Source organism: Danio aesculapii, chromosome 14, assembly GCF_903798145.1.
Source record: "Danio aesculapii chromosome 14, fDanAes4.1, whole genome shotgun sequence".
NCBI lineage: Eukaryota > Metazoa > Chordata > Actinopteri > Cypriniformes > Danionidae > Danio > Danio aesculapii.
This window is the reverse complement of record NC_079448.1, coordinates 32,863,144-32,887,714: the sequence shown is the minus strand read 5'-3', so window position 1 is coordinate 32,887,714 and position 24,571 is coordinate 32,863,144. Positions and strand designations below refer to the sequence as shown.

Genomic DNA, 24,571 nt, shown 5'->3' with positions numbered 1-24,571 from the left:
GGCCAAAATTAAACTTATTTAATGTTTTGCTCAATGGCTAAAAAACATTAAAGAAATCTTAGGAAAAGAAGTCATGGCAAAGATATTTTATTATGCTTTTTCAATTTGACTTATGATGTTAATGGCATGTTTTGCACAAAAAGTATGCAAAACAGCCCAGGTTTATTGGAAAAATTTACTTTAGCCCAGTTTTTCTCAACCACGTTCCTGGAGGACCACCAACACTGCATGTTTTGGATGTCTCTGTTGTCTGTCACACCCATTACAGGTCTGCTAACCAGCTGATGATCTGAATCAGGTGTGTTTGGTTAAGGAGACATGGAAAATGTGCGGAGATGGTGGTTGTCTTGGATCGTGGTTGAGAAACACTGCCTTAACCTACATTTTTGCAACACAAAATATACATTGTTTGATATTTCAGGTGACAAATTCACTAGAAATACATTACTTAGGGTAATTTTTCAGAGTTTTGTTGTATGCTTCAGATACATGTCTTATTTGTACTTCTTGTACAAAGAGTGCTTATCATACAGATTACCTAGTGAACCACTGACCTAAACTCAAGCTTGTTTTCAAAAACAAGCCATGTAGATTTACTTTGATTTTACTTTGCTTTTGTATCTCCTTTGTGGAAGCATGCTTCACCAGACATGAACCTGAGCACTCTGGATAACAAGAACAGCATTGTAAAAGGTGAGCTACCAAGCACACTGACCATGCCAGAAAAAATGTCCATATAGAGAGAGAGAAATGATGAATCTTTTTGTTTACAAATCATCGATACTAAGTTGTTTTGTGGTATTTATTTGGTGTTGTGCAAAGAACTGCATGGAAATAATCCTTTATTCATCAGTAATTTTCATTTATTCATTTTATTTCAGCTTAGTCCCTTTATTAATCAGGGGTCACCACAGTGGAATGAACCACCAACTTATGCAGCATATGTATTGCACAGCGGATGCCCTTCCAGCTGCAACCCAGTACTGGGAAACATCAATACACACTCATTTACACACATACACTACGGACAATTTAGTATTCAATTCACATGTACCACGTGTCTTTGGACTGTGAGGGAAACCGAAGCACCTGGAGGAAACCCACGCCAACACGGGGAGAACATGCAAACTCCACACAGAAATGCCAACTGACCCAGCCAGGACTCAAACCAGTGACCTTCTAGCTGTGAAGCGACTGTGAAAGTCATGTGTGAAGTCGCCCCTCATCAGTAATATGTCCCAGTAAATGACATTAGTGTGAAAAGGAACAAAAGTATCATTAATTTGGCTTAAAATGAAAAAAATTTAGGACATTTTCATTTTTATGGTTTTGCTGTTTCCCAGACTGTAGGCTGTAGCACGTGTTTCCAATGAGTCTGTGTTTGTTTGGCATAATTCCTCAAAACAGAAAAAAATGCATTATTTAAATTAAAAAGATATATATATAGCAAAAATGGTTTCCCCACATAAGTACTCTCCCACTGTACTTAACATGGTAATACAGAAAGACATTGGATATCAAAACATTAGGATATTAAAAAGCACAATTTATTTTTGGAAAAGGCAGCATGGGTAACATGGTAAATACACAAAACCATCATGAACTCTAATGAAGCATATAGAAACGGCTCCTAATTAAAAGAATGAATATGATACCTTCATTCAAATCATTCCAGCAAGTATTAGCTTTTAGTATTTTCTGAGTATTTGACAGCATAACTGTTTGTGATTTATTCATGAATATTCATGATATTTACCACGTGCAGCGCATTGGCAAAACCATTATTCACCGGAAATGAAAATCCAGTACAACAACTACTTTATTTCGACAAAGGTTTCTTTGTGATCTCTCCACAGCATCAGAGATTAGAAGAGGTTCATTTGCTTTAGATTAAATCTTATGTTCACGTCAAGCATAGGCAAGTGTCAACTGTTGAACAGAATTATTACTTATTGGGCCTAAATCCTGTACACAGCAGATCTCACAACTCAACCTGCAATAAGAGGGATACAAAGTTAGCGTTAGCTCTACTATAAAAGATCTGAGTGTCAGCATTTAGACAGCAATTTAACTTTTGAAAATCATATATCTCATTTCAAAAAACTGCTTTCTTTCATCTGAGAAATATCGCTAAGTTACGAAGTATGCTATCCATCTCAGATGCAGAAAAACTAGTTCATGGTTTTATGACTTCTAGGCTGGATTACTGTAATGCTCTGTTCACTGGCTGTCCAGCATCCTCTATTAACAAACTTCAGCTAGTACAATATGCAGCTGTATCCTGAGTAGCTGCTGTGGTGGTCATGGAGGATTGGAGAGCTAAGATTCCTGTGACGCTCCAGGGACAAACAAGTCTCGCTGACATCCAGCACCTAGACTGCAGCTCTGCACAAGACGTTTGGCCACAGGAGAAATGGTCGTGCCCAACTGAGCCTGGTTTCTCTCGAGGTTTTTTAATTCTTCACTTTCGCCAATTGGTGAAGTTTTTTCCTCCCCGCTGTCGCCACTGGCTTGCATGGTTCGGGATCTGTAGAGCTGCGCATCAATGGATTTGCTCTTCAGTGTTTGGACTCTCAGTAGTGATTATCAAACCACACTGAACTGAACTTAAACTCTGAAAACTGGACTGACACTGTTTCAATTTACTATAATCTTCTATATGAAGCTGCTTTGACACAATCTACATTGTAAAAGTGCTATAAAAGTAAAGGTGAATTGAATTGAATTAAACAACTGAATGCCAGTGAGCAGGGCTTATAGTATAATGATGTATGATGTTCCTTGGGCCCAGGCACGATTCAGTTAGCTGGCGTTCTGTCGATATGTTCTACCTCCCATTCAAAAAGTAGGTTGCACACTTTGATGACGCAATATGCTACCCATCAGATTTTGCTACAACTGTAAATTTTAATGTGGAGTAGTGTGATATGAAGCTGTAATATCGCCCTAACCTTCCTAGTCCCTAACCCCATCCTTAGAACCATTCAAATATAGTTTTGGTTGCATAATCTGATAGGTAGGATAAAATATCAGAACACCTGCCCTGGCCCAGTTGGAAGAGGTGTGCCAAAATACAGTTCGGTTGGGCTTTGGCATGGTACACTTAAAGTGTGAGTGCAAAGCGCACCTGAGCACCAAACTAAAGACGCAACATAACTTTTAAGGGACTGTTTCATATGGATTTATTAACCATTCTTGCTTTTCAATGAAAATGAACTGCCATAGTTTATTAAAGACGCAAACCCCTCGCTGCACGACAAAAGTGGTGGATCTGTTCCTGAAAATATTTGACTGCGTATCACTGCATCCCAAATGACTAAAACGATATAACTTAAGCAATCTCCACTGTGCTGAGAGAGAACGCTTCTCTTCTTGTTAAACTGAACAGTCGCATCATCAATGATGTAAACGTGCTCAGGTTTGGAAAACAACATGCAGTGTAAGTGCAGGCCTTTGAGGGAGAGAGGAGTGGGACAATCCTTTTTATTTTCACACAAATCTATTTTGTAGCTTGATTAAATGCTTTGTTTGAAATGAGCAGAATGTTTTAAATCAGTCACAATGACTTTTATTCTGGCAGACACTGTCTGAAAATCACCTGTGCTTACAGTGCAAAAACACTTCTGAGCGTCAGAGAAGTATTGCTGAGTTTCACCACGAGGCTCACAGTAAATATTTGAGATTGTTTATGGAGAGCCTAAGAGCAGATTTTTCTCTGTTTTTTAACTTTGTGTGTTTCTGTGGCCATTTGTCTGTCATATCTGAACACACAGGTTTAGACAGCTTGATTTCTGCTCTCTTCCCCTACATGACCATAGTGCTGCAGTGTTAAAGCAGTAAGCTCAGTTGATTGCCTTTCAATGTGTTATCAGTTTCTGTTGCAGGAATGTGGTCAAGAACACTGAAGTCCTTGCCTGCTGTTTACTAAAGACTTTATGTGTTTAACACGTGAACACGAAAGCATTTTTCTTCCAAAAATTTAAGAAGGGTTTTGAGAACTTTAGATTACTAAGTCAGAATTTTTGGGAAATATTTTCTGTTATGCACACAGAGTTCAGATTTTTATTCTGCAGTTTGCTCCCAAATTCTGATTTTATATCTCTCAATTACAATTTCATGTCTTGTCATTTTTACTGCATCTGACATTTCTGACCTTACATCTTGCAATTCTGAATTTGCATCCTATAGTTGCAACTTTATTTCTTGCAAATGTGACTTGATGTGAAATCTAACAATTCCAACTTTGAAAATTGTGAGAAATAAATTTACTGCTCTGAGAAAAAAAAGGTATGAGCTCATTTTAAATTGTTCTGGCGATTCCAAGTTTACATCCTAGAAATATGACTTTACATCTTATAATTCTGTCTTCATATTTAAAATTCTGAATTGTGAGGCACAAACATTGAAATTCATATGCTATTTAATACTGATATAAAAAATAATTTCATTCATTTGTTAAATTTTGTGTGGCAGAATATTGTTTATTTTTTAAATGGACATCTGAATGAGCTGGATGTGGCTGAAGAAACTGACAGACTATTACTTTTTCTTCTTTTTCTCTCATAATCCTCCCTCCTCTTCATAGTCTGAACCAGAAATGAACCCTAAGTTCTAAAGTGGAGGACTATTTTCCCAAATATCTACATTAATCTGCCATGATTACTCCAAAATGTTCTATTTACTCAGCTGTTTGGGAAGCCCTTTCCCCAATTGTCTGATATAAAACCTCTCAGTGTTTCATTGCAATATTTATGGCACATATAAATGTTTCTCCTCAGAATGGCTTCAAAAACAGCACCCATTCGTGCAAGGCTGACGTGGAGCGCTTTAAAGTTGCCATTACTCCGGGAGTCCTGTCACGAGGTCAGGCGTCCAGATGAGTTTTGGAGTGTTGGAGTGTGTCTGTGGTAACATCTGCAAAGCAGTCACATCCCAGCTGTCTCTGTCTGCCAGGACTCACATTATCATTGTTCACACTCAAAACACTGCTGGGAATCTCCAACACTGCCAACGCTTCACTGAAACATAGATCTGAAGGAGATCTCAGATACATCTGTGAAATTGTGTTAGTGAGACCAGCAGGGGGCACTCAACCTGTGGTATGTGTGGGTCCTGACGCCCCAGTATAGCGAAGGGGACTCTATACTGCTCAGTGAGTGCTGTCTTTTGGATGAGACGTTAAATAGAGGTCCTGACTCTCTGTGGTCGTGAAAAATCCCAGGATGTTCTTCGAAAAAGAGTAGGGGTTTAACCCCGGCATTCTGGCCAAATTTGCCCACTGGCCTCTGTCCACCATACATTTTTTTTTTACATTTTTTTGTTGGAACGTTCATCAAGAATACAGAGATATACAGAAAGTGTATAAATCCTATAACAAAAATAGACAACAGAACAAACCAAAAAGAGAAATGAAAGGCCTCCTAACCATCCCGTTATCATAACTGGCTATATTACTCTGTCTCCTCCTTACCAATCAGCTGGTGTGTGGTGTGCGGTCTGGTGCAATATTGCTGCCGTCACGTTATCCAGGTGGATGCTACACAATAGTGCTGGATGAGGAGATTCCACTCAATGTGTAAAGTGCCTTGAGTGTCTATATATATATAAATATAAATCTATGCATATATATGCAAATATACTATATTTCCCAGTACTGGGTTGCAGCATGAAAGGTCATGCACTGTGTAAAACATATGCTATATAAGTTGGCGGTTCATTCCGCTGTGGCTCATTGCTGTGTTTACATTGTAAACCGGTCACTTCCGTTTTCATCTTCGTGTTGAGAGCAGCGTGATCATTGTTTGCCTAGAGCGCCAGTTCAGCTTGCTTCGACCTGGTTCCAGCACAATTTAAGCCCTGAGTATATCATATATACATTTTAAATGGATGGGAAAAAAATATTGAACAAACAAGAACATGGAAAATTTAGTCACCCCCATGTGTCAAAACACTCTTTTTTGTTCATGACATAATAGTTAAAGTTAATGGGGTTAACAAATAATTAGTGTATGGGCAAAAACAACCTGAGTCTCTGTTTACTCCTGGTATTAAAGTGGTCATGAACAGTTTTTTTTTTTTGTATCTGCGGTCCACTTAGAATGTTATAAAGGTTTTATCATAAAACATCTTAATCGAGAAGTATGATCTGTTTCCTGTGCTGTTTTTGAACCCTTATGAGAACAACCAGTTTGAGTAGGAGTGGCCAATTGTAGACAATGATTGGCTAACAATATAGCATATTAACAGGGCTAAACAGAAAGTGAAGCAGATGCTAATCTTTTGTGGAGGAGGAGCTTATCCACCATATTAAATCATAGAGTAGAACATTCCAGAACCTGTCGTTACAGGAGACAGCTTTCAATATCAGCTTTTTTTAGAGGAATGATGAAGTGTTGCATTCTGAAACTTACAGCATCTTTTTATAGTACTCTGACCTCTTCTATATCAAAATAAGAAGATAATTTTGGTTTCTCAGGTTATGACCCCTTTGAGATGCATTTTGGCTGATCAGATCACAAGTAAATGATGGAGAGGACACTCTCAGTACAGGTATAATGGCTCAAAAATAAAATAAAGGCTCAAAACTGCACAAGGGAACAATGTACAGCTTTGTACGTTTGATGTATTTGGATCGTATAGGTGAAAGTGTGTACCTTTTTAAAAAGCCACCATCCCTGTGATAGATTTTAATCCTTGATTTATGAGAGTGCATGGACTTTTTTTTTTACTTGAATATTGGGTAATAGTTTATGTTATAGGATTATGTTAGAATCAGGATTGTAAAAACAATGTGTAAAGTTGAAGTCAAATTATTCACCCTCCTGTGAATTTTTTTTTCTTTTTCAAATATTTCCCAAATTATGTTTAGTAGAGCAAGGAAATTTCCACAGTATTTCTGATAATATTTTTCTTCTGGAATAATTCTTATTTGTTTAATTTGGCTAGAATAAAAGCAGTTTTAATAAATTAAAAAAATAAATTTAAGGTCCATATTATAGCCCTCTTAAGCAATATTTTGATTGTCAACAGAACAAACCATAGTTACACAATAATTAATTTTCCTAATTAACCGGCACTTTAAGCTGAATACTAGTATCTTAAATAAGCAAATCAAGTAAAATATTATGTACTATAATCATGGTGTTGAAAAAAATCTTTCCATTAAACAGAACTTGGGGAAAAAATATACAGGATGACTAATAATTCAGGAGGGTTAATGATTCTGACTTCAACTATGTGCTTACTAAACTGCAGTTTTTCTGATCACATTTGGTCATGTGAGTGTTAACACAACATATCAATTGTGTTTTGGCTACTTCTGTAAATTTGAGACACTTCAGACTTCATTGACACTGAATTTGCATTGTGCTCGGGTAGACAAAAACACCAGGTTTAAACAGATCCTGAGACATTTTGAGACAAATGACCACCCCCTTTTGCTTTTATGGAAAAGAGCAGATTTTTCATTTTGTCTAACACGTTTCCTAATAATAATCCAGGATGGAATAACATTGAAGTAAATGATCACAGAACATTCATTTTCAGGTGAACTATTTGTTCAGGTGCTGCATGAAATGTGCTTTATTTTATTCCACGGCTACTGTAATGGAAAAAATAAACATTTATGTAAGACATTTCTGCTGCAAACAGCGGACTGGTTCAGTAAAACATGCCTCTTTTTCTTGGCCTCACGAATTCCCAAGAGAACAATTATTTTTCCAGCATGGTGGTAAAGCCTTCATTTCCATTATTTCAGTGCGATGTGTTTCAGTCTTTGCTTCTTTTCCCTTACTTTTGTTCATGAAATTAAATTATTAAAATTAAAAAATATCATTCACATTCTGTTTAATCTGGTACTCATTTTGAGGACAGAGCTAGAAACATGTTATTTATCTTGAATCACTTCTGAAGATTTCTAATGACCAAAGCTCTTAAATATGATGTTCAGGGGTTAGGAAAAGTCATTATTAATAACATTAATATATATATATATATATATATATATATATATATATATATATATATATATATATATATATATATATATATATATATATATATATATATAAACAGAGCAGCCGAGTTCTTGGAGCCAGCTACAATGTTTTTGCGATAAGAATATTTCGTTCTGCATTCCTCGACTTGTTTTTGCAAATGATATGTTTTATTGTTGATTTTCTGCTCACTCCTCTGAACTGACATGTTGTGAATGAGCTCATACTGTGTTTGGATTTGTACCCCACTGGAGCTCCTGGAGAGCAGAAGCAGAGTTTGTCAGAAAAGGTTAGAGGAGAAGAAAGAAGAAACCGTGTAGCGCAGTAGTGGTCAGAGTCAAGGTGGACAGCTGTGTTTTGGGAGAGGAGAGGCAGGAGCCACTGAAGGGGAACAGCAGAAGACTGAGACACAAAGTACAGTCAGCATTATTCGTTTTTGTCACTGATTTATTACATTTAAATGCAGGGTTTTTTTTCACCCATTTTATTTAAGTTTTATGGTCTTATATCCCACCACAGGACCAGTTAATTCCATTTTAAATGTGATTTGATTTTATTAATTAAAATACTACAATTAAAAATAATAAGTTCTTAAATTATTATTATTATTATTATTATTATTATTATTATTATTATTATTATTATTATTATTATTATTAGTATCCATTCATTTATTCATTTTCTTTTTGACTTAGTCCTTTTATTCATCAGGGGTCGCCACGGCAGTATGAACAATTTATCCAGCATAGGTTTTATGCAGTAGATGCCCTTCCAGCTGTAACCCAACACTGGGAAACATCCATATACTCTTGCATTTACACTCATACACTACAGACAATTTAGTTTATTCAATTCATCTATTCCACATGTCTTTGGACTGTGGGGGAAACCGGAGCACCCAGAGGAAACCCACGTGAACACGGGGAGAACATGCAAACTCCACACAGAAATGCCAACTGATCCAGCCGGGGCTCAAACCAGCAACCTTCTTGCTGTGAGCCGATCGTGCGACCCACTGCACCACGTGATGCCCTATTATTATTATTATTATTATTATTATTATTATTATTATTATTATTATTAATATTATTATTATTATGAGTAGTAGTAGTAGTAGTAGTAGTAGTAGTAGTAGTATTACTACTGTCCAGTTTAATAATCTCACTTTTTTAGTAAATAATTTTTTTCCCTAATTTGTTTGCCACCACAGGGTCATTTAAATGCCATTTGTTTATCATTTTATAATATGCATGCTTGCAGTTTTATGATCTCTTATATAGAAATATTTTTATGTCCCACTGCTGGGCCATTTAAAAGGAAAAGTCTAATCTTACTATATTACAAAACGTAGTGGCTTCTACAGTAACATTAGACAGTGGTTGCACCTCCTCAACAATAAAAGCAATAACCTTTTTAGTTTAGTCGAATGAATTGTTTTACCTGAAGAACATGAACTGATTTCAATCATTTGTTATTTAGCTGGAGGTGGGGTGCGGGTTTAGTGCTTCGCATCTAGTTTTGTTTATTTTTTTTCGATGTCGTGTTTCTTGCAGTTGTCAAGAGTTTTACTTATACATGATCTACACTTAATGACAATCCACTTCTTTTCTTCAATGAGTTCAAAATAACAAGAATCCATTGCAGAAACGTAAGTCTCCGGCCTGCCATAGTTTCTGTTTCTGACTGTCTGTAGTGATGATGGGTGATTCGCATATGAATTATTTGTTTCAATCAAATCTTCTAAGTGAACTGGTTGAACCAGTTCATTAAAGTGAATGGAGTTGCCGTGAAACGGTTTGCGCCTTCAGTAAGTACTAACATATTGGATTCCCCCCTCTGTCTCGAAATAAACCAATATCCTGAGTAATTCAGTTACTAGAACAGTACACTGACTCATCTGCTGTGAAAAAAGAGACCTGATGATGATGGTGAGAGTAAGCCGACTGTCTGTTCCCTCGCAGCACACTAGCTCATTGAGCGTTTGTTTCGACCTGACTAAGGTACTTTTTATTCTGCAATACATTTTGTAAAAGCCAATTAAGCAAGGTAAAAAGTAACTCACGTTACATTTTTAAAAAAGGAACTTAAATAATGTGACTTATTTTTAAAAGTAATTTGTTATATTACTCGTTACTTTGGAAAAGTAATATTACATAACACGCATTACTTACAATGTGTTACCCCCAACACTGACCGTGAGTTAACATGAACTAACATTATTTACCTTAAATAATGCTAACTAACATTAACAAATATGTAATACATGTATTACTAATTGTTTGCTCATGTTAGTAAATACATTAACTAACATTAAGTAATGGACCATTATTTTAAAGTGTTACCCTTTTATTTTGACATAGGATTTTGTTAAGAAAATAACTCATGTACATTATGTGTCATCTGCCACAATATTTTAGTCCGACCAACAGTTTGCTGTGGAAATGATTCAAGCTCAATGTTGATTGTTATGAAAAGCATTTTCCACTGTTGTGAGTCCAAATCACTGGGTCGAACCAGAAATCAATTATTGGATTAAAGAGTACAGAGGGAGTCTCTGATCTTGTTAACAATACTTATTTGCTTGAATGGCCACTGTACACTGAGTCTCAGTGTAATGGGAGTTAGTTAAGGTTTAATAGAGAATGGGACTTCTGTATGGTGTCCTATAAAAGATCTGAATCTACGCACTAACCACACCTGAGTATGTAACACAGAGTTCATACATACGTTCATTCACAGTGCATTTAACAGGAGTGCCAGTGAATAGGTCTGGCTCTTTATTCCTGTGGAGAGAAGAAAGCGTGGCCCCCTAAAAGAGACTGATATTTAATACTCTTTAAAGTACTGTGGCTTCTCAGCTTACAATTCAAGACAAAAAGTCGGCAATCATCTGTCCCACATACAGCTTATCTGTGAATCACTTAAAATTAGGCATGTGTCATTAATAATGATTACATTTTTCCTATTTTGTTTTTATTTAAGGGGGAAAGGGTTGCAAAAGAATTGTATTTCTGTTATTTATGTGATAATTCAGTAATAAATGTAAAAATCTTACGCCAAAAGAACCAAAAATGTAGTACAACATTTAATTAATACTTTATTTTTATAAAATTTTACTGATAAAGTGTCTTTTAAAAGAAAGCTATGACTGGATAATTCATCTCCCCCAAAGAACTGTCATTTAATCCCCTTCACTTGTTTAAAACCCGTTCTTTCTTCTTTTGAACACAAGAGAAGATATTTTGAGGAAAGTTGAAGACCTGTAACATTGACTTAAATAGCATTTGTTTTTCCTTCATATCAAAAGTTACAGGTTTTCAAGCTTTCTTCAAAAAATATTCCTCTGTTTTCAACAGAAGAAAGAATCTCAAAGATTTATGACCACTTGAGGGTGAGTAAAGATACTTTTTTGTGAACTATCCCTTTAACTAATAGGAATTCGCAGATATGAAAATTTTGGTCTATCATGATAATGTTATATTTGAAGTGGATCAGCTGGCAAAAATAATCAATCATTTGTCTGCTAATAATTTTACTGATCAGTCTGGTAATGACAACATTGAATATAAGTTCTTCTTAGGCTGTCCCGATTGGTCTTACACAGGCCCAAATAAAAAATAATATAGAGTGGGGGAAATAAGCATTGAACATGTCACCATTTTTTTCAGAAAGCATATTTCTAAAGGTGCTGTTGACTTGAAATTTTCACCAGATGTTGGTAACAACCAAATAATGCATATATGCAAAGAAAACAAAACTATTTAGTTTACAAATTAAGTTATATGTAATAAAATGAAATGACACAGGGAAAAGTATTGAACACATGAAGAAAGGGAGGTGTAGAAAGGCGGTGAAAGCCCAGACAGCAGCTGAAATCTCTCAGTAGTTCTTCAGCAACCCTCCGCCCTTCATCATTGTAAATTATTATCAGCTGCCTCAATTCAACATCTACATTAGCAGCATGATGAAGGTGAAACCAAGGTGGACATTAAAGCAAGACAATGATCCAAAACACAGCCATGGAAACTCTCAAATGCTTTCAGATAAAGAAAATCAAATTGTAGAATGGCCCAGCCAATCACCTGACTTGAATCCAATAAAAAATACAAAATAAAAATCAGATTTGATAGACAAGACCCACAGAACCATCAACTTTTACACCATTACACTCTGTTGAAGTCTGTAAAAAAAACATCACACCTGCACAATGCATGTCTTCATTCTCCATATAAGATGCATATTTAAGCTGCCAGCACCAAAAAGCCTTTAATATACAGTATTAAATACATTTTCAGCAGTTCAGTACTTTCTATACTTATCAAAATCAGGTTCAATTCCATGTCAACAGCTCCTTTAGAAATATTATTCCCCCATTGTATGTTCTTGCAGTCAGTTTTCAACTAACAGAAAAACAATGTATGCGTGTTGGCCATTTAAACAAGAGCATTTCAGCAGCTGAAGATCTAAAGTTTTGAAAATCGACACCAGTGTATTGTGGTGTAAAATACAGAAACGTGATTTGGCAAAATGGTATGCGCATGCATATTAAGCATTTAATCTATAGGAATACACAACTAGATGACCAGTTTACTAATTTTCTAAGTAATTGAAGGATTTATTTAAAAGTATCTATATATTTTTTCAAAGTACACCACAGCACATCATCCAACTTTTTAACATGCAAAACTGTTACCCAATCAGAGCAAAAGGCATTAACTTTTAAAACTTTTGAATGCTTCATAGAGAGGGTGAAAAACAGGATAGTGAACTCTTATTATTTGACCATGCCTATATGCAGAGTCCTATTCTATGGCCATCCATACTTAAAATGTTGCTAAAAAGATTACAGTTCATGACCCCTTCAAAATAACTCCGACTGCAATGCAAGAAAAATTAACTCTGATTGTAGTGCAAGAAATTATAAAGTCAAAACTGAGCAGTTGTGCTGGTCCATATTTCACTGCATTTAGTCTGTCATGTGGTGGTTCATTCCACTGTGGCAACCCCTGATAAATCGGGCACTAAGCCGAAGTAAAATGAATGAATGAATAGTGTCATGTTGGTGCGTGGATGCATCTGCTTTAATACAATACAAAGATGATGGTTGTTATTTTCTTCCCTGTTCTGTCTTCTCCAGCTGTGGTTTTGCACTGGGATAAGGAATGTTTAAAGTCTAGCAGGGGTGCTGAGACTCAAAATGTCTAAAACCACAGCTAAACACTGCTCTGTGATGGTATCATGCAGTACACCGAGTGTCACGGTGGGTGATCGAGATTCTGTTGACATGTGCTGGCACTGACACGCTCTTCTCATTGTCTGCTTCCTGCACCTTTCTTTCAAACACTTCCACACATATATCTTATTTAACATCACAAGCCACCAGAGACCCAAGTGGATATCATTGTAGCTGACAAGTCACTGATATTTGCTATGCTCTTTCACGGTTAGCGATAAGGGGTTAGGACACTGGAAACAGCAGCCTAAAGCTCATTCACTCTGCAGGAATCCGCTACCTTGGACAATCCCCAGCTCTCTTTACAGTGGGACTCTTGTTCTTGACCTGTCCTGGCTTCGTGCCTCACGCCCGAGGAGGGGCCTTTGAAAGCGTGTCCATTCCTCCGACGCTGATCTTTTATCACCTCCAGCTCCAGCTCAAGTCCTGCGCCTCTGTGGCCTTTTCTCTATTCAGCAGGCTGTCTATTTTCAGAACAACTGATTCTTGTCTTCTCTTCTTTAGAGGTTTTTTTTTACTGCAGCACTGGATAATTTGCAGTGGGAGAGGCTTTGAAGCTCCTAGTTAGCGCAAAAGGGTAAATTCTTCTATCAAAGGATGTAAATAAAGTCAGCACTTTAGGGCTTTAGCATTTCCTTCACAGATTTATACTCAACTGTTGTGATATGATTGAAACTTCACTAGTTTTACCTGCTTTTGCAATGGAAAAAAGAGATAATATATAACTGATCAAAAATGTTCTATACTGTTTGCTCACTTAAAATGTGTTTGCACAACTCTGCTTTTTGAATGCATTTCTGTCATTCATTTAAACAGCACCAGCATTTGGGGGACCTGACAATGCAAAGCTTAAAAATCAAGTTAAACAGGTAAAGATTAAAAGATAATTGGGCCTGACTCAGGATGATGAATGCTGTTTTTCAGCAGGTTCCTGTGTTCTCAGTGGCTACAGCGATAGTTGACCATCAGATGACGAGCGTGTTTTTTTTAAAGGCTCAGTGTTGGTATTGTTTTTCATTTTCATCTTTATTTCAGTAGCGCTTTTACAATGTAGATTAACATTGAAGTTAAATTCTAGTAAACTGCATCAGTCCAGGTTTCAGAGTTAAAGTTCAGTTTAGTTCAGTTCAGTGTGGTTTAATTTTTACTGCTGAAAGTCTAAACACTGAAGAGCAAATCTATTGATGTGCAGATCTACAAGTTCCAAGCAAGCAAGCAAACCAGTGGTCCAGGAACAAACTGACGAAAGTGAAGGGAAAAAAACCTAGAAAGAAACCAGGAATGACTATTTCTCCTCTGGCCAAACTTCTTGTGCGGAGCTGCAGTCTAGGCAGATGATCATTCTGGCCTATGGGATCAATGCGAAAACTCGTCTGTCACTGGGGTCTTTCAATAATCAGTCTTATGCTCTCCGCTCCTCCATGACTGCCGCAGCGTCAGCTCAGGATATGGCCTGGTCCAGGATTAGCGATACCTTGGCATAATTTCTTCACAGGTCTTGGATCGCATCAATGGCGTTGCTTAATCTCTAGAGGCTGAGTCTCTCCAGATGATGAGTCTCTCCAGTTGGAAATAGAGAATAAAGAAAATAATAGGGTAGCTGCTGTTTATGGTGAATTTAAACGAGATGCAAATAACAAGTGCTATAAATGAGAAAAGTAGTTATATAAACAGTCATAGAAACAAACATGTAAAGCAAAGGTGTGTTTCTGACAAAATGTCTGGTGCATTAAGACAGGAGGGGTGTGTCCTACGGGTGGTTTGTCAAGCCAGCCTGATCTCACGAGAAAACGTAAGTATTTTACGTTTAGTCAGTTTAGTGGCTAATTCATTCAAATTCGTACAAGTTCAGTCGTACGAAATTGTACGATTTTAAAAAGGAGGCATGGCACCTAACCCCACCCCTAAACCCAACCGTCATTGGGGGATGAGCAAATCGTACTAAATTGTATGAATTAGATTGTACGAATTCATACGAATTAGCCACTAAGTCAAAAAGTTACGAATTGCAGTGAGATTGTGTTGGTCAAGCCCACTCACCCTCGTGAAGCACACTCATGGGAATAAGATCCCATGTTGTGGGATCTCATACCAGGCTTTTGTGAATACATAAAAGAAAGATCTTTGTCCATAACAGTTTTTAAAAGCCTCTAATGGCAGACATCCATTTGTTACAGATCTAGTGGAACGATCAGTCATTGAAATAGGTTTTAGTACCAAAGCACAAAGGGCTGCTGAGGTAGCACTCTAAAATTTGATGGTACCGTTTAATCCATGTGTTCATAATGTAATTTTAAAATGATTAAGCATTAGAGAGTGATAGAGCAACGCAGTGATGTGTCCATCCAGAAAGTCTATTGTGGATCTTGTAGACCCTATTGTACAGTCTAGCTATTGGCTCCAAGATATCTTTTTTATAACAGGCAAACGGTATGACAAGGTGGACAAAATTATGGCATGAAGATAAGTTTCAGAAACAGAAAGAGACAAATTTATCCTAATTTTCCCATAAACAAAACTTTTGTTTCAGTTTTTATAAACATTTTGAAGCTGCTCACAGTAAGGTGAGTCCAGACTGATTCCCAAATATGTGTTTTTCTGTTTAGAAGTATTCATCACACTGTGACATCAAACTGAGACTAAATTAGCTGTTTTTTTTTTATAATAAACCTGGGTTATTTCTACCCAACAATGCGCAAGATGTGGACAATGCTGGGTCAATGTTTTTCAATTTAATTTAAATGACACTTTTAAACCTTTTGTCTATATTTGACACAGCATTGGGTTAAAACAACGGTCATTTTATTTTGATGGTCTGTTTGTTGAATTTAAGTAACATTGCATCTATATGCCAACTAATTCTCATTAGATTATAAGTAGACTGTTTGGTTGGGGTTAGGGGTACGGTTAGTGTTAGTTGACAAGTACAGAACCTGCAAAGTTTCTTATAGTCAGTTAAATGTCTGTTAAAGGAGCAGTATCAGCAGATATTAAGCAGAAAGTCTACTATTACTCAATTGGACCATCAAAATAAAGTGTTACTAAAACAAATCATGTTTTTAGAGTGTAGTTTTAATAAAATAATAAAATCTAGGCTTAAATGCTGAAACTTATAGGGATGTTTTTACAATACAATGACTTTGTATGTCAAAAGATTGGATTTCTCAATTCAAGACCCCTTATTATGTTTTACTCTGAGGCTCCAGGCTTGTATACTTTGGCAAATAATTGTGTTGCTTATTTAGTTGAGCAAAAGCTGTAAGATTTAATATGCTTTTTCATTATGCACTTGAGCAATTTAAGACTTTTTAAGACCACGAAAAATGAAATTTTAGACTTATTTTTAGACCAATTTCAGAGACCATTTATTTACTCATATAAATGTGTGACTTCTATAGGGCTAAAACTAAGGATTTTCAATGGCCCAGCAGCAAAAAATAAATATAGTCATTTCTTAGTCGCCCATTTTAAATCTAGTTGTTTTTCTCAAAACAAGCCAACCTTAGTTGTTTACATCCTTTTTTTTTCAACATACCTTAAAAAAAACTCTTTAAAAACTAAATGTTTACACAACAGACTGTTACAATAGTATGTATTATAATATAATATATTAATGAATAGTTTTGCTAAAAGTTTTATTGAGATGTGTTGGATCTATTGGGTAGCTTTACATAAACTAATGAAAATTAAGACCCATTTAAAATTATTTAAGACCTACAAGACAATATTTCAGTGAATTTAAGACTTTTTAAGACTTTTTTGTTTTTGAAATTTAAAACATTTTAAGTCCCCGCGGATACCCTGAACAAAGGCAATCAAAAGTTCTTTTCCCCTCTTTACTTTAATCATTACACACATGGCATTGAAAACACTTTATATGTGTGCATCGCAAGCATAAAAAAGACAGTGATTTGTGCATTGCATCAAACAGAAATCTTTGACCAAGAGCTTTCCGAAGAAAGAAAGTTTTGTGCAGGTTGGAACAAGTGGTGTCAGTGCCTGAGAAAGATCAAGGTCAGAAGGTTATATTGTAGCTTGCACTGTGGCTCAAGACGCCATCACGACTGCAACACACCCAAGTATTTCTGGAATGCGTCCTGTCATAAGACAAACCCTGCAACAATAGGTCATTTCAGCCTCTTTAATCCTTAACAGGTAAGATCAGTCATACCTATAGGTTGTAACATAAGCAAAGAGAATTACCTAAACACATGTACATGTGCTTGTACTTGCATTGAGGGGCATGTAGCGCAATTTAAGTGAACTAAGAAGGAATGCATATCCTCAAGACATGACTCTCGCTTATGTTTGATAGACAGCTTAATAACAGTCAGGAATATCTTAAATTGTGCCAAGACATGCCCTGAATAAATTCTCTGTTTGCAGGCAAGTTCAACAGTTTCAAGTTTCATTTAAAGGAATTGCAATGGGGAGCAGGAGTAGTGAAGATGAATCTGAGAATTCATACATACTGTAGATGTTGCTGTTGGACACCATCTTCTGCTTTATCTCTGCATCCGGAGGCACTAGGACCACGCGGGGAGGCGCAACATAACGTTTCGGTTATTGGGCTCGGACGACCTCAATTTCGCACTACAGAAGTCACCATTCAACGGAGGACAAGTATGCTGTCTGATATGTTGAAATAGGGATCCTTGAAAAGAAGCGTTTGAAGAAACTCTACGCGACAACAGGAATTGTACTTGCTTTGCTTTGGCGGACCTGTCACGCACCCCAGCAAAAATCTTCACTGTGGAAATGGGAGTAAACTTGGAAACTGGGATACCCGGTGAACTTCCAGAAGAGGAATCTGTAATTTGGATTTAAACAAGTGTTGGTCTTTATTAACGGATATTGAAGTTAAGTATAGTTTGTGAACTAGTTTTGTGATAATTTTCCTCGTCACAGAGAGTGTGCGTAAAGCTGAGGCGCACTGGTCCAACAGCTGTATTTGTATTATAACAAGTGGGGTCCCGTTTAATTCGGGATGCCCTCAGATATATCTAACAGCTTTTTATAAACATTTTTATATCGAGAGTACTGAAAATATTTGAATGCTATTGCAGTTGTAACGCACTGAAGTTGTTCGTTTGTACAGTCGCAATGGGAAAGTGAGGGAAGGTAAACACAGTTTGTTTTCCTTGAGTTTAACAACAACGCAAGGCGTGGATAGGGTTGCTCGGACATTCATTCATGATGTGAAAGACAACAAAAAAAAGACGAGATTGGGGGGTTTCGGGACAATGAGATGTTGTGGGAAACAGGTTGTGTCCAGGGAATTGCTCAGGTGTCCCACTTGGGTGTCCATGATGAAAGGAGCAGATGAGCACGTCCCCTTTATACTGGCTCTACTTAAGTCATTTACGTGTACGTCTGTATGTTCTTTGCGCATTGATATTTCTTTCCCAAAATGTAATTAAATATGAATAGACAAGGCACTATTTGGCTATCCAAACAACTTAAGTATAGTATAGTGTTAGTCTAAGTGTATTATTGTATAGCTTTCAGTACATATTAGAAAACATTAATATTAAATAAGCCAATAAACCAAAACATATACAACAATGCATCGATATGAAACAGATCTGTCGGTTTCATTATTTTACAAACGCTTGAGATAAATGCTTTCATTATCTTGTTGCTCATGCTCACACTTGTGCACATGTAATGTGTAAAGAAACTAAATATGACACCTCATATAGTCATGCTAGGGTTGTTTTTCATTATTTCATTAGAAATAAAAATAAATTGGAAGTATACCTGCAGTGATAAACCTACAGAAAATGAACATAGAGGCTGTCCGAACATTTGGATGATTGTATGTTCTTCACTCTACATAACTAAATAAATGCTTATGAAAATGCCAGAAACATTTTGAGACTAGATTAGCCAATATACAATGTTATAAAAACGATGGCTGGTTAAAATTGTCAAGTTGAATCAACTGAACTTTTCTAGTCTTCTCAACTAACATCAGTCAAACTGAAATATATCAGGCTTCAGCTAAAATATGTTGAAACCTGACTAACTGATTAAAATTCAAGTAAAAAAAAAAAGATTTCATGACTTTTTGTCATCTGTTTTGCAGTGTTACATCTGGTCATAACTATTGTTTGTGTTAGTGAAAGCCTTTTCTTATAAAAATAGCTCTTTCAACATTATCATGAGTGCTGTATACATTTAAGTGTGGATTTTGTAATAGAGACTCTTGGGGCTGTTTCGCAACCATTTTATTTTCCCAGCAAATCAATCAGAATCTTCTACATAAAAAACAACCAGACTTTCACAGACAACCCAGGAATATAGGTAATTTATTATTATTATTTTTTAAATTTCATTACAAACAATTCACATATTGGCAGTAAAAATATAGTGCATATTACATAAAAGTTCCAAAGGGGGTTTCACTGTGAAGACATTTGGGGTTTTTCCAAAGAAGCTGTAAATTAAGTTTGAAAAGAATTTATATATATATTTTTTTTTTCATAATACTGAAATAGACAAATTGCAGTCTGATTTACAGTCTGGAGAAAAATCGCTTAAAGTCAGAACCAGTGTGCAGATTTAACAGAAAATTACATAGTTTATGAATCAATTCAGAGGATATCAAACATGCCTGCTATTTTAGAGCATAAAGATATTTTTGTCTTTTTTTAGGTGCACGTTATTCACAATAAGTGTTGGAATATATATATATATATATATATATATATATATATATATATATATATATATATATATATATATAATATTTTTTTTTTACCAGACAAAGTAAATTCCTTAAAATTTTCTCTTAAAAATAAAGGTTCTTTATTTGTATCAATGGTTCTAGGAAGAACCTTCATCATCCACGCACCCTGAAAAGGTTCTTCAGATAATTAAAAAAAAAATGTTGCATTAAAGGGCACTTATGTTGAAAATCTATTTTTGAGAGCTGTTTGTACAGAACTGTGGTATGTACGGTGTGTCCACTGTCATATTGGAAATTAAATAAACCCAACAAGTCTCTTTTTAAATTTACTGATGTTAAAACGACCCAAATCCCAGTGATTTTGAGGCCTGCCACAATGTGATGTAGGAGTGCAGTTTTCCCCGCCCACCAAATTGATAGACAGGGACCATGTTTCTATAATAACATGTAAACACATGTCCACAGAACATTTTTTTTTGCAAATAAACTGAGATTAAAATATTTGTTACAACGCTCTGTGATTGTTGTTTAAAACGTTTATAAAACAAGCATGTTTATAATAAAAGAGTAAAATCGCTATGTAATTCTTAACTGCCACAATCACCACGTCCGGAGGGTGTCACTGAACGCTAATATATGTTTGTGTGAGTGTACTGCAAACAGCATTTGTGTGAGACTCATCATTTCAGAAAGGCTTGAATAAACCACCACAAATACATCAAATAAACTTAGTTGGTATTTTTGATTAATGAGCTGTATTTCAGCTTTATCCGAGTCAGTCTCTATCACTGACTGCTGTTTATCTGACATAACGCATGATGAGAAGCAGACACGCATGTGGGAACGGTGGGCAGGGAGAAGCAGCTGATTTGCATTTAAAGCCACAGGCTACAAAAACATCTACAATGTATTCAGACACCAAAATGGGCAAATTCTGGAGGATAAAATAAATAATTTGATGGGTATTTCGAGCTGAAACTTTACAGACACATTCTGGAGACACCAAAGGCTCATCTTACATCTTGTAAAAAGGGTAAAATAGGCGCCCTTTAAGAAAAAAAAGGTTCTTTTAAGATCTCTTTCAAGCAAAGTTCTTTGTGAAACCCTTAATGGGTCTTTAATGCCATCACTGCAAGCCCCACCCCCTTTTGGAACATTTAATATTAAGGTATATAGAGAAAAAGGGCATCTTGAATTTTATTTCATGTTTGTATATGTGTTTGTGTCTACTTTTAGGTTGCCTACATCACAGCCATGGTTCCTAACTGGAGATTGGGTCTGGCTCATCCTTGCTGTATAGGCCTGTTGTTCTTACTCCTCCTGCCCAGCTCTGTTTCAGTGAGAGAACCTCGCCATCAGTCCCACATCCACCGCACCTTACTGAAACCCCATGCCACCCTCCCTCTGTCCCGCTCCCGATTCAGCGCCAAAACTCAGCTGGACTTCACCACTCACTGCAACGAGAGCTGCTACCACAAAGCAGAAGACCTGGATAAAGAGCACCTAGCTTTTGAAACTCTCTATGCAGACGGCTCCCGAACTTTGACCACAGTTGATCTGGATGAAGTCGATGTTGATCCTCCTCCCAGGCAGCTCACTTCTAGACGCAAGCGGCTAAAACGACAGATCTATGGTGCAGACGGGCGCTTTAACATCCGTGGTGACCACTTCCTTCTGGACTACCCGTTCTCCACAGCCGTCCGCATCTCCACCGGCTGCACTGGAGTTCTTGTGTCTCAGCAGCATGTCCTGACTGCCGCCCACTGCGTGCATGATGGGAAGGATTACGTCAAGGGAGCCAAGAAACTTAGGGTGGGTTTTCTAATCCCTCCATCAGTCAACGGCACGAGGCCGGGTCAGGCTCCAGTGAAGAAACCCCTGGTGCGCTGGGTGAGAGTTAAACGCACACGGGTGCCTAAAGGCTGGATTCAAGGTCCTCAAGAGGTCAGCATGGATTTTGACTATGCTCTTCTTGAGCTGCGTTGGCCTCACAGGCGTCCCTTCATGCGATTAGCTGTAGCACCAACCTCAGACCACTTAGCTGGTAAACGCATTCACTTCTCTGGCTTTGACAGCGACCGTCCTGGGGAATTGGTGTATCGATTTTGTCCGGTGGAGGATGAGTCCAACGATTTGATCTACCAGCACTGTGATGCACGTCCTGGTGCGAGCGGCTCTGGCGTTTATGGTCGTGTGTGGGATGACATTTTAGAGCGATGGGAGCGGAAGGTCATCGGGATCTTCTCAGGCCATCAGTGGCTGGAAATCAATGGCGAGAATCGCGACTACAACGTGGCCGTTCGCTTCACTCCGCTGAAGTTTGCTCAGATCTGTTACTGGGTTCATGGAAATAAGGTGGACTGCAGTCAGGACTGAGGAAATGGGGAGATCAGTGGAGGAAATAGGACATTCCTAATTTTAGAAACTGCACTTTACCGTGTTTTACGGGTGAGGCTACTGAATCTGAGACTAAAGAAGGTCTACGGTTGGTAGAACACTACCCACAGGCTTTTGACTTTAGAGATGTATCAATATGGAAATCTTGGTGGATATTGAGCAATCTCTTTATTCGGAACCAGTATATACGCTGATAAAAATGAATCTTGATACTAATTTTTCTGAGCCTTACTACAAAACAGAAATAAATACAGAGGGCAACTGAGTTCTAAGACTTTAAATACAAAACACTGCAAGGAAACATCCTTATTTTCTCAAGTCCCCTTTTGCTTCATAGTGGAAAACTCCCACGCTGCAGACATCTTGTCTTCCCTAGGGCATAAATTCTTTTAAAGTGACTTGTGGAAGGCAATGATTAGTTTTCTTATCAGGCTGATAACGATAGCTTTATAAGCATTATTGGTCCATACCAGAACGGCAGTTGATTTATTGTGCATCACTTGGGTTGAGCTGGAACCGTATTTAACCACTATCTTTAGTTTTTGCTCACTATACTGCCAATGTTACACAGCTTTAGTCTGATCGAGGCCGACAACACTGTAGATTGATGTTCAGTAGACATCTGATCTCTGTTATATATGATTCTCTCAGTCTTTCTTTCTATACAGGTCACACTTCACACATGCTTCAAATTTTTGTTTGCACTTTTAGATCGTAGAATTGAAAAGGGTTTTCCTTTCTCCTCTCACTCCCTGGGAATCGGTTAATGCTAGGATTAACAGAGTTTATTTGATCACCAAAGCCTTTACGATTGTTTGCTTTTCGGTCTGTATGAACATGTTTCCATGTCACACTGTGGAATCTCAGTCATTAATGCCAGACTACCTGATAAGTCTGGCCTCTTTAAAAATGTACATACACACAATGACTTGTACAGAGTTTGAGCCATTGGGTGACCGAGCCACACGAACAAAAAAGTTTAGAATGTAAACTCACAGGTTGCCTTTTAACATGCCAAACTTACAATCAGTTTTGCAGATTTTGTCTTAGGGATCAGAGAAATCTTTTAGGGTTTACCAATTCTCTCTCAGATTAAATCATAGCCAAAATCCTCTGGTGAAACAATCCTTGAACATGGAATATTGTGAAATATGATCACTTGAGGTGTAGCGATTGTTAAATTGAGAGTGCTAATAGATTTTCACAGTATATATATTTAAAGCATGGATTAATAATAATAAACCTTAAAGTTAATGCATACATTCAAATATATAACCCATGACTACAATTCACTCTACCATTGATTTCCAAGACAGATGAAGACTGCGTATTGGTAGCATTATAGTATGTGATGGAAAATAATGTTCTATATTCTTTTATGTTGGATTAATATAAAGTCGGGAAACTATTAGAACGGTTGTGGGGTAATAGTTGATTATAATTATATTTTTGGAAAGCTTTTATTTTAATAAAGTAAAAATGTCTGTTGGTTTTGGTCTTTATTTCAATCTAAATACTTTGTATTGCTGTGTGTATGCGTTACAATTTCGGAGGCTGAATGTAAAATGTGACAATGCTACCCTCTGGTGGAAAGACGATATGGGAAGACAGACCAGAGGCCCTCTGAAAAACTTCAAACTAATCGTTATTATTACAACTCCAACTACTAGTACACTTACAGAAAAAAAACTCAAAGTATGTGAGTTTGGTGGTACAGTTGCTACGTGTGGCTTTTTTGTAATTCAACTTAAGATATATCTGAAGAGTAGTTCAAACCGTTGTTTTCATAAGGATTTTAGTAGCTCTCTACCGCCCTCCACTGGTTTACATTTTGTGCACCTTACATTGAGTCTTCACAACATGGCTGTGCGATGGAGCTCACGGTTCACTCAGTCGAATAAACTCGGGATTTTTGGTCGTAGTATTTTTTTTTTCAGGAAACAAATTCAAGTGTAGCATAACATTTCACAAACAACAGTCTCTTAAAACGGTTCCCTGAAATTCTTGTAGCATTTTAGCCAAATAAACGATGACTACCAGCTTGAAGTTCGTTTCACTCATTCTGCTTACTAAACACACACCTACATATTAGCATTATGCAGCTCTATGTGACTTTGCATAAAAATGGTCTCTTGCATACATGCTAGAGCAGGAAAACATTTCATTTTAATAAATATAAAATGTTAAAGCGCTTAATTTGTTTTTAAATCTTGGGTAGATTGCAGGTCGATGTGTTACTGAAACCCTGAAGCGGAA

The 24,571-nt window shown here is 36.9% G+C and overlaps 1 protein-coding gene across 3 annotated transcripts; it reads left to right on the top strand.

Annotated features, from left to right (window-relative positions):
* The first annotated feature begins 8,310 nt into the window (after positions 1–8,310).
* LOC130240485 (serine protease 23) lies at positions 8,311–23,803 on the top strand. 3 transcript variants are annotated; one of them, XM_056472028.1, is made up of 2 exons: positions 8,311–8,408; positions 21,155–23,803. In XM_056472028.1, the coding sequence occupies exon 2, from the start codon at positions 21,173–21,175 to the stop codon at positions 22,292–22,294; it is 1,122 nt and encodes a 373-aa protein (XP_056328003.1). In that variant the 5' UTR covers positions 8,311–8,408; positions 21,155–21,172; the 3' UTR covers positions 22,295–23,803. The 3 variants fall into 3 exon arrangements, with proteins under 3 accessions (XP_056328003.1, XP_056328002.1, XP_056328001.1); XM_056472027.1 differs by lacking the exon at positions 8,311–8,408 and adding an exon at positions 17,642–18,086; XM_056472026.1 differs by lacking the exon at positions 8,311–8,408 and adding an exon at positions 18,262–18,594.
* Positions 23,804–24,571: the final 768 nt, after the last annotated feature.

Excerpts from the sequence above, each read along its gene's own strand:
- LOC130240485 (XM_056472026.1), top strand. The coding sequence starts at position 18,550 with ATGAGCACGTCCCCTTTATACTGGCTCTACTTAAGTCATTTACGT. Across the intron at positions 18,595-21,154 it reads TCTACTTAAGTCATTTACGT|GTTGCCTACATCACAGCCAT; the intron begins GTACGTCTGTAT and ends GTCTACTTTTAG.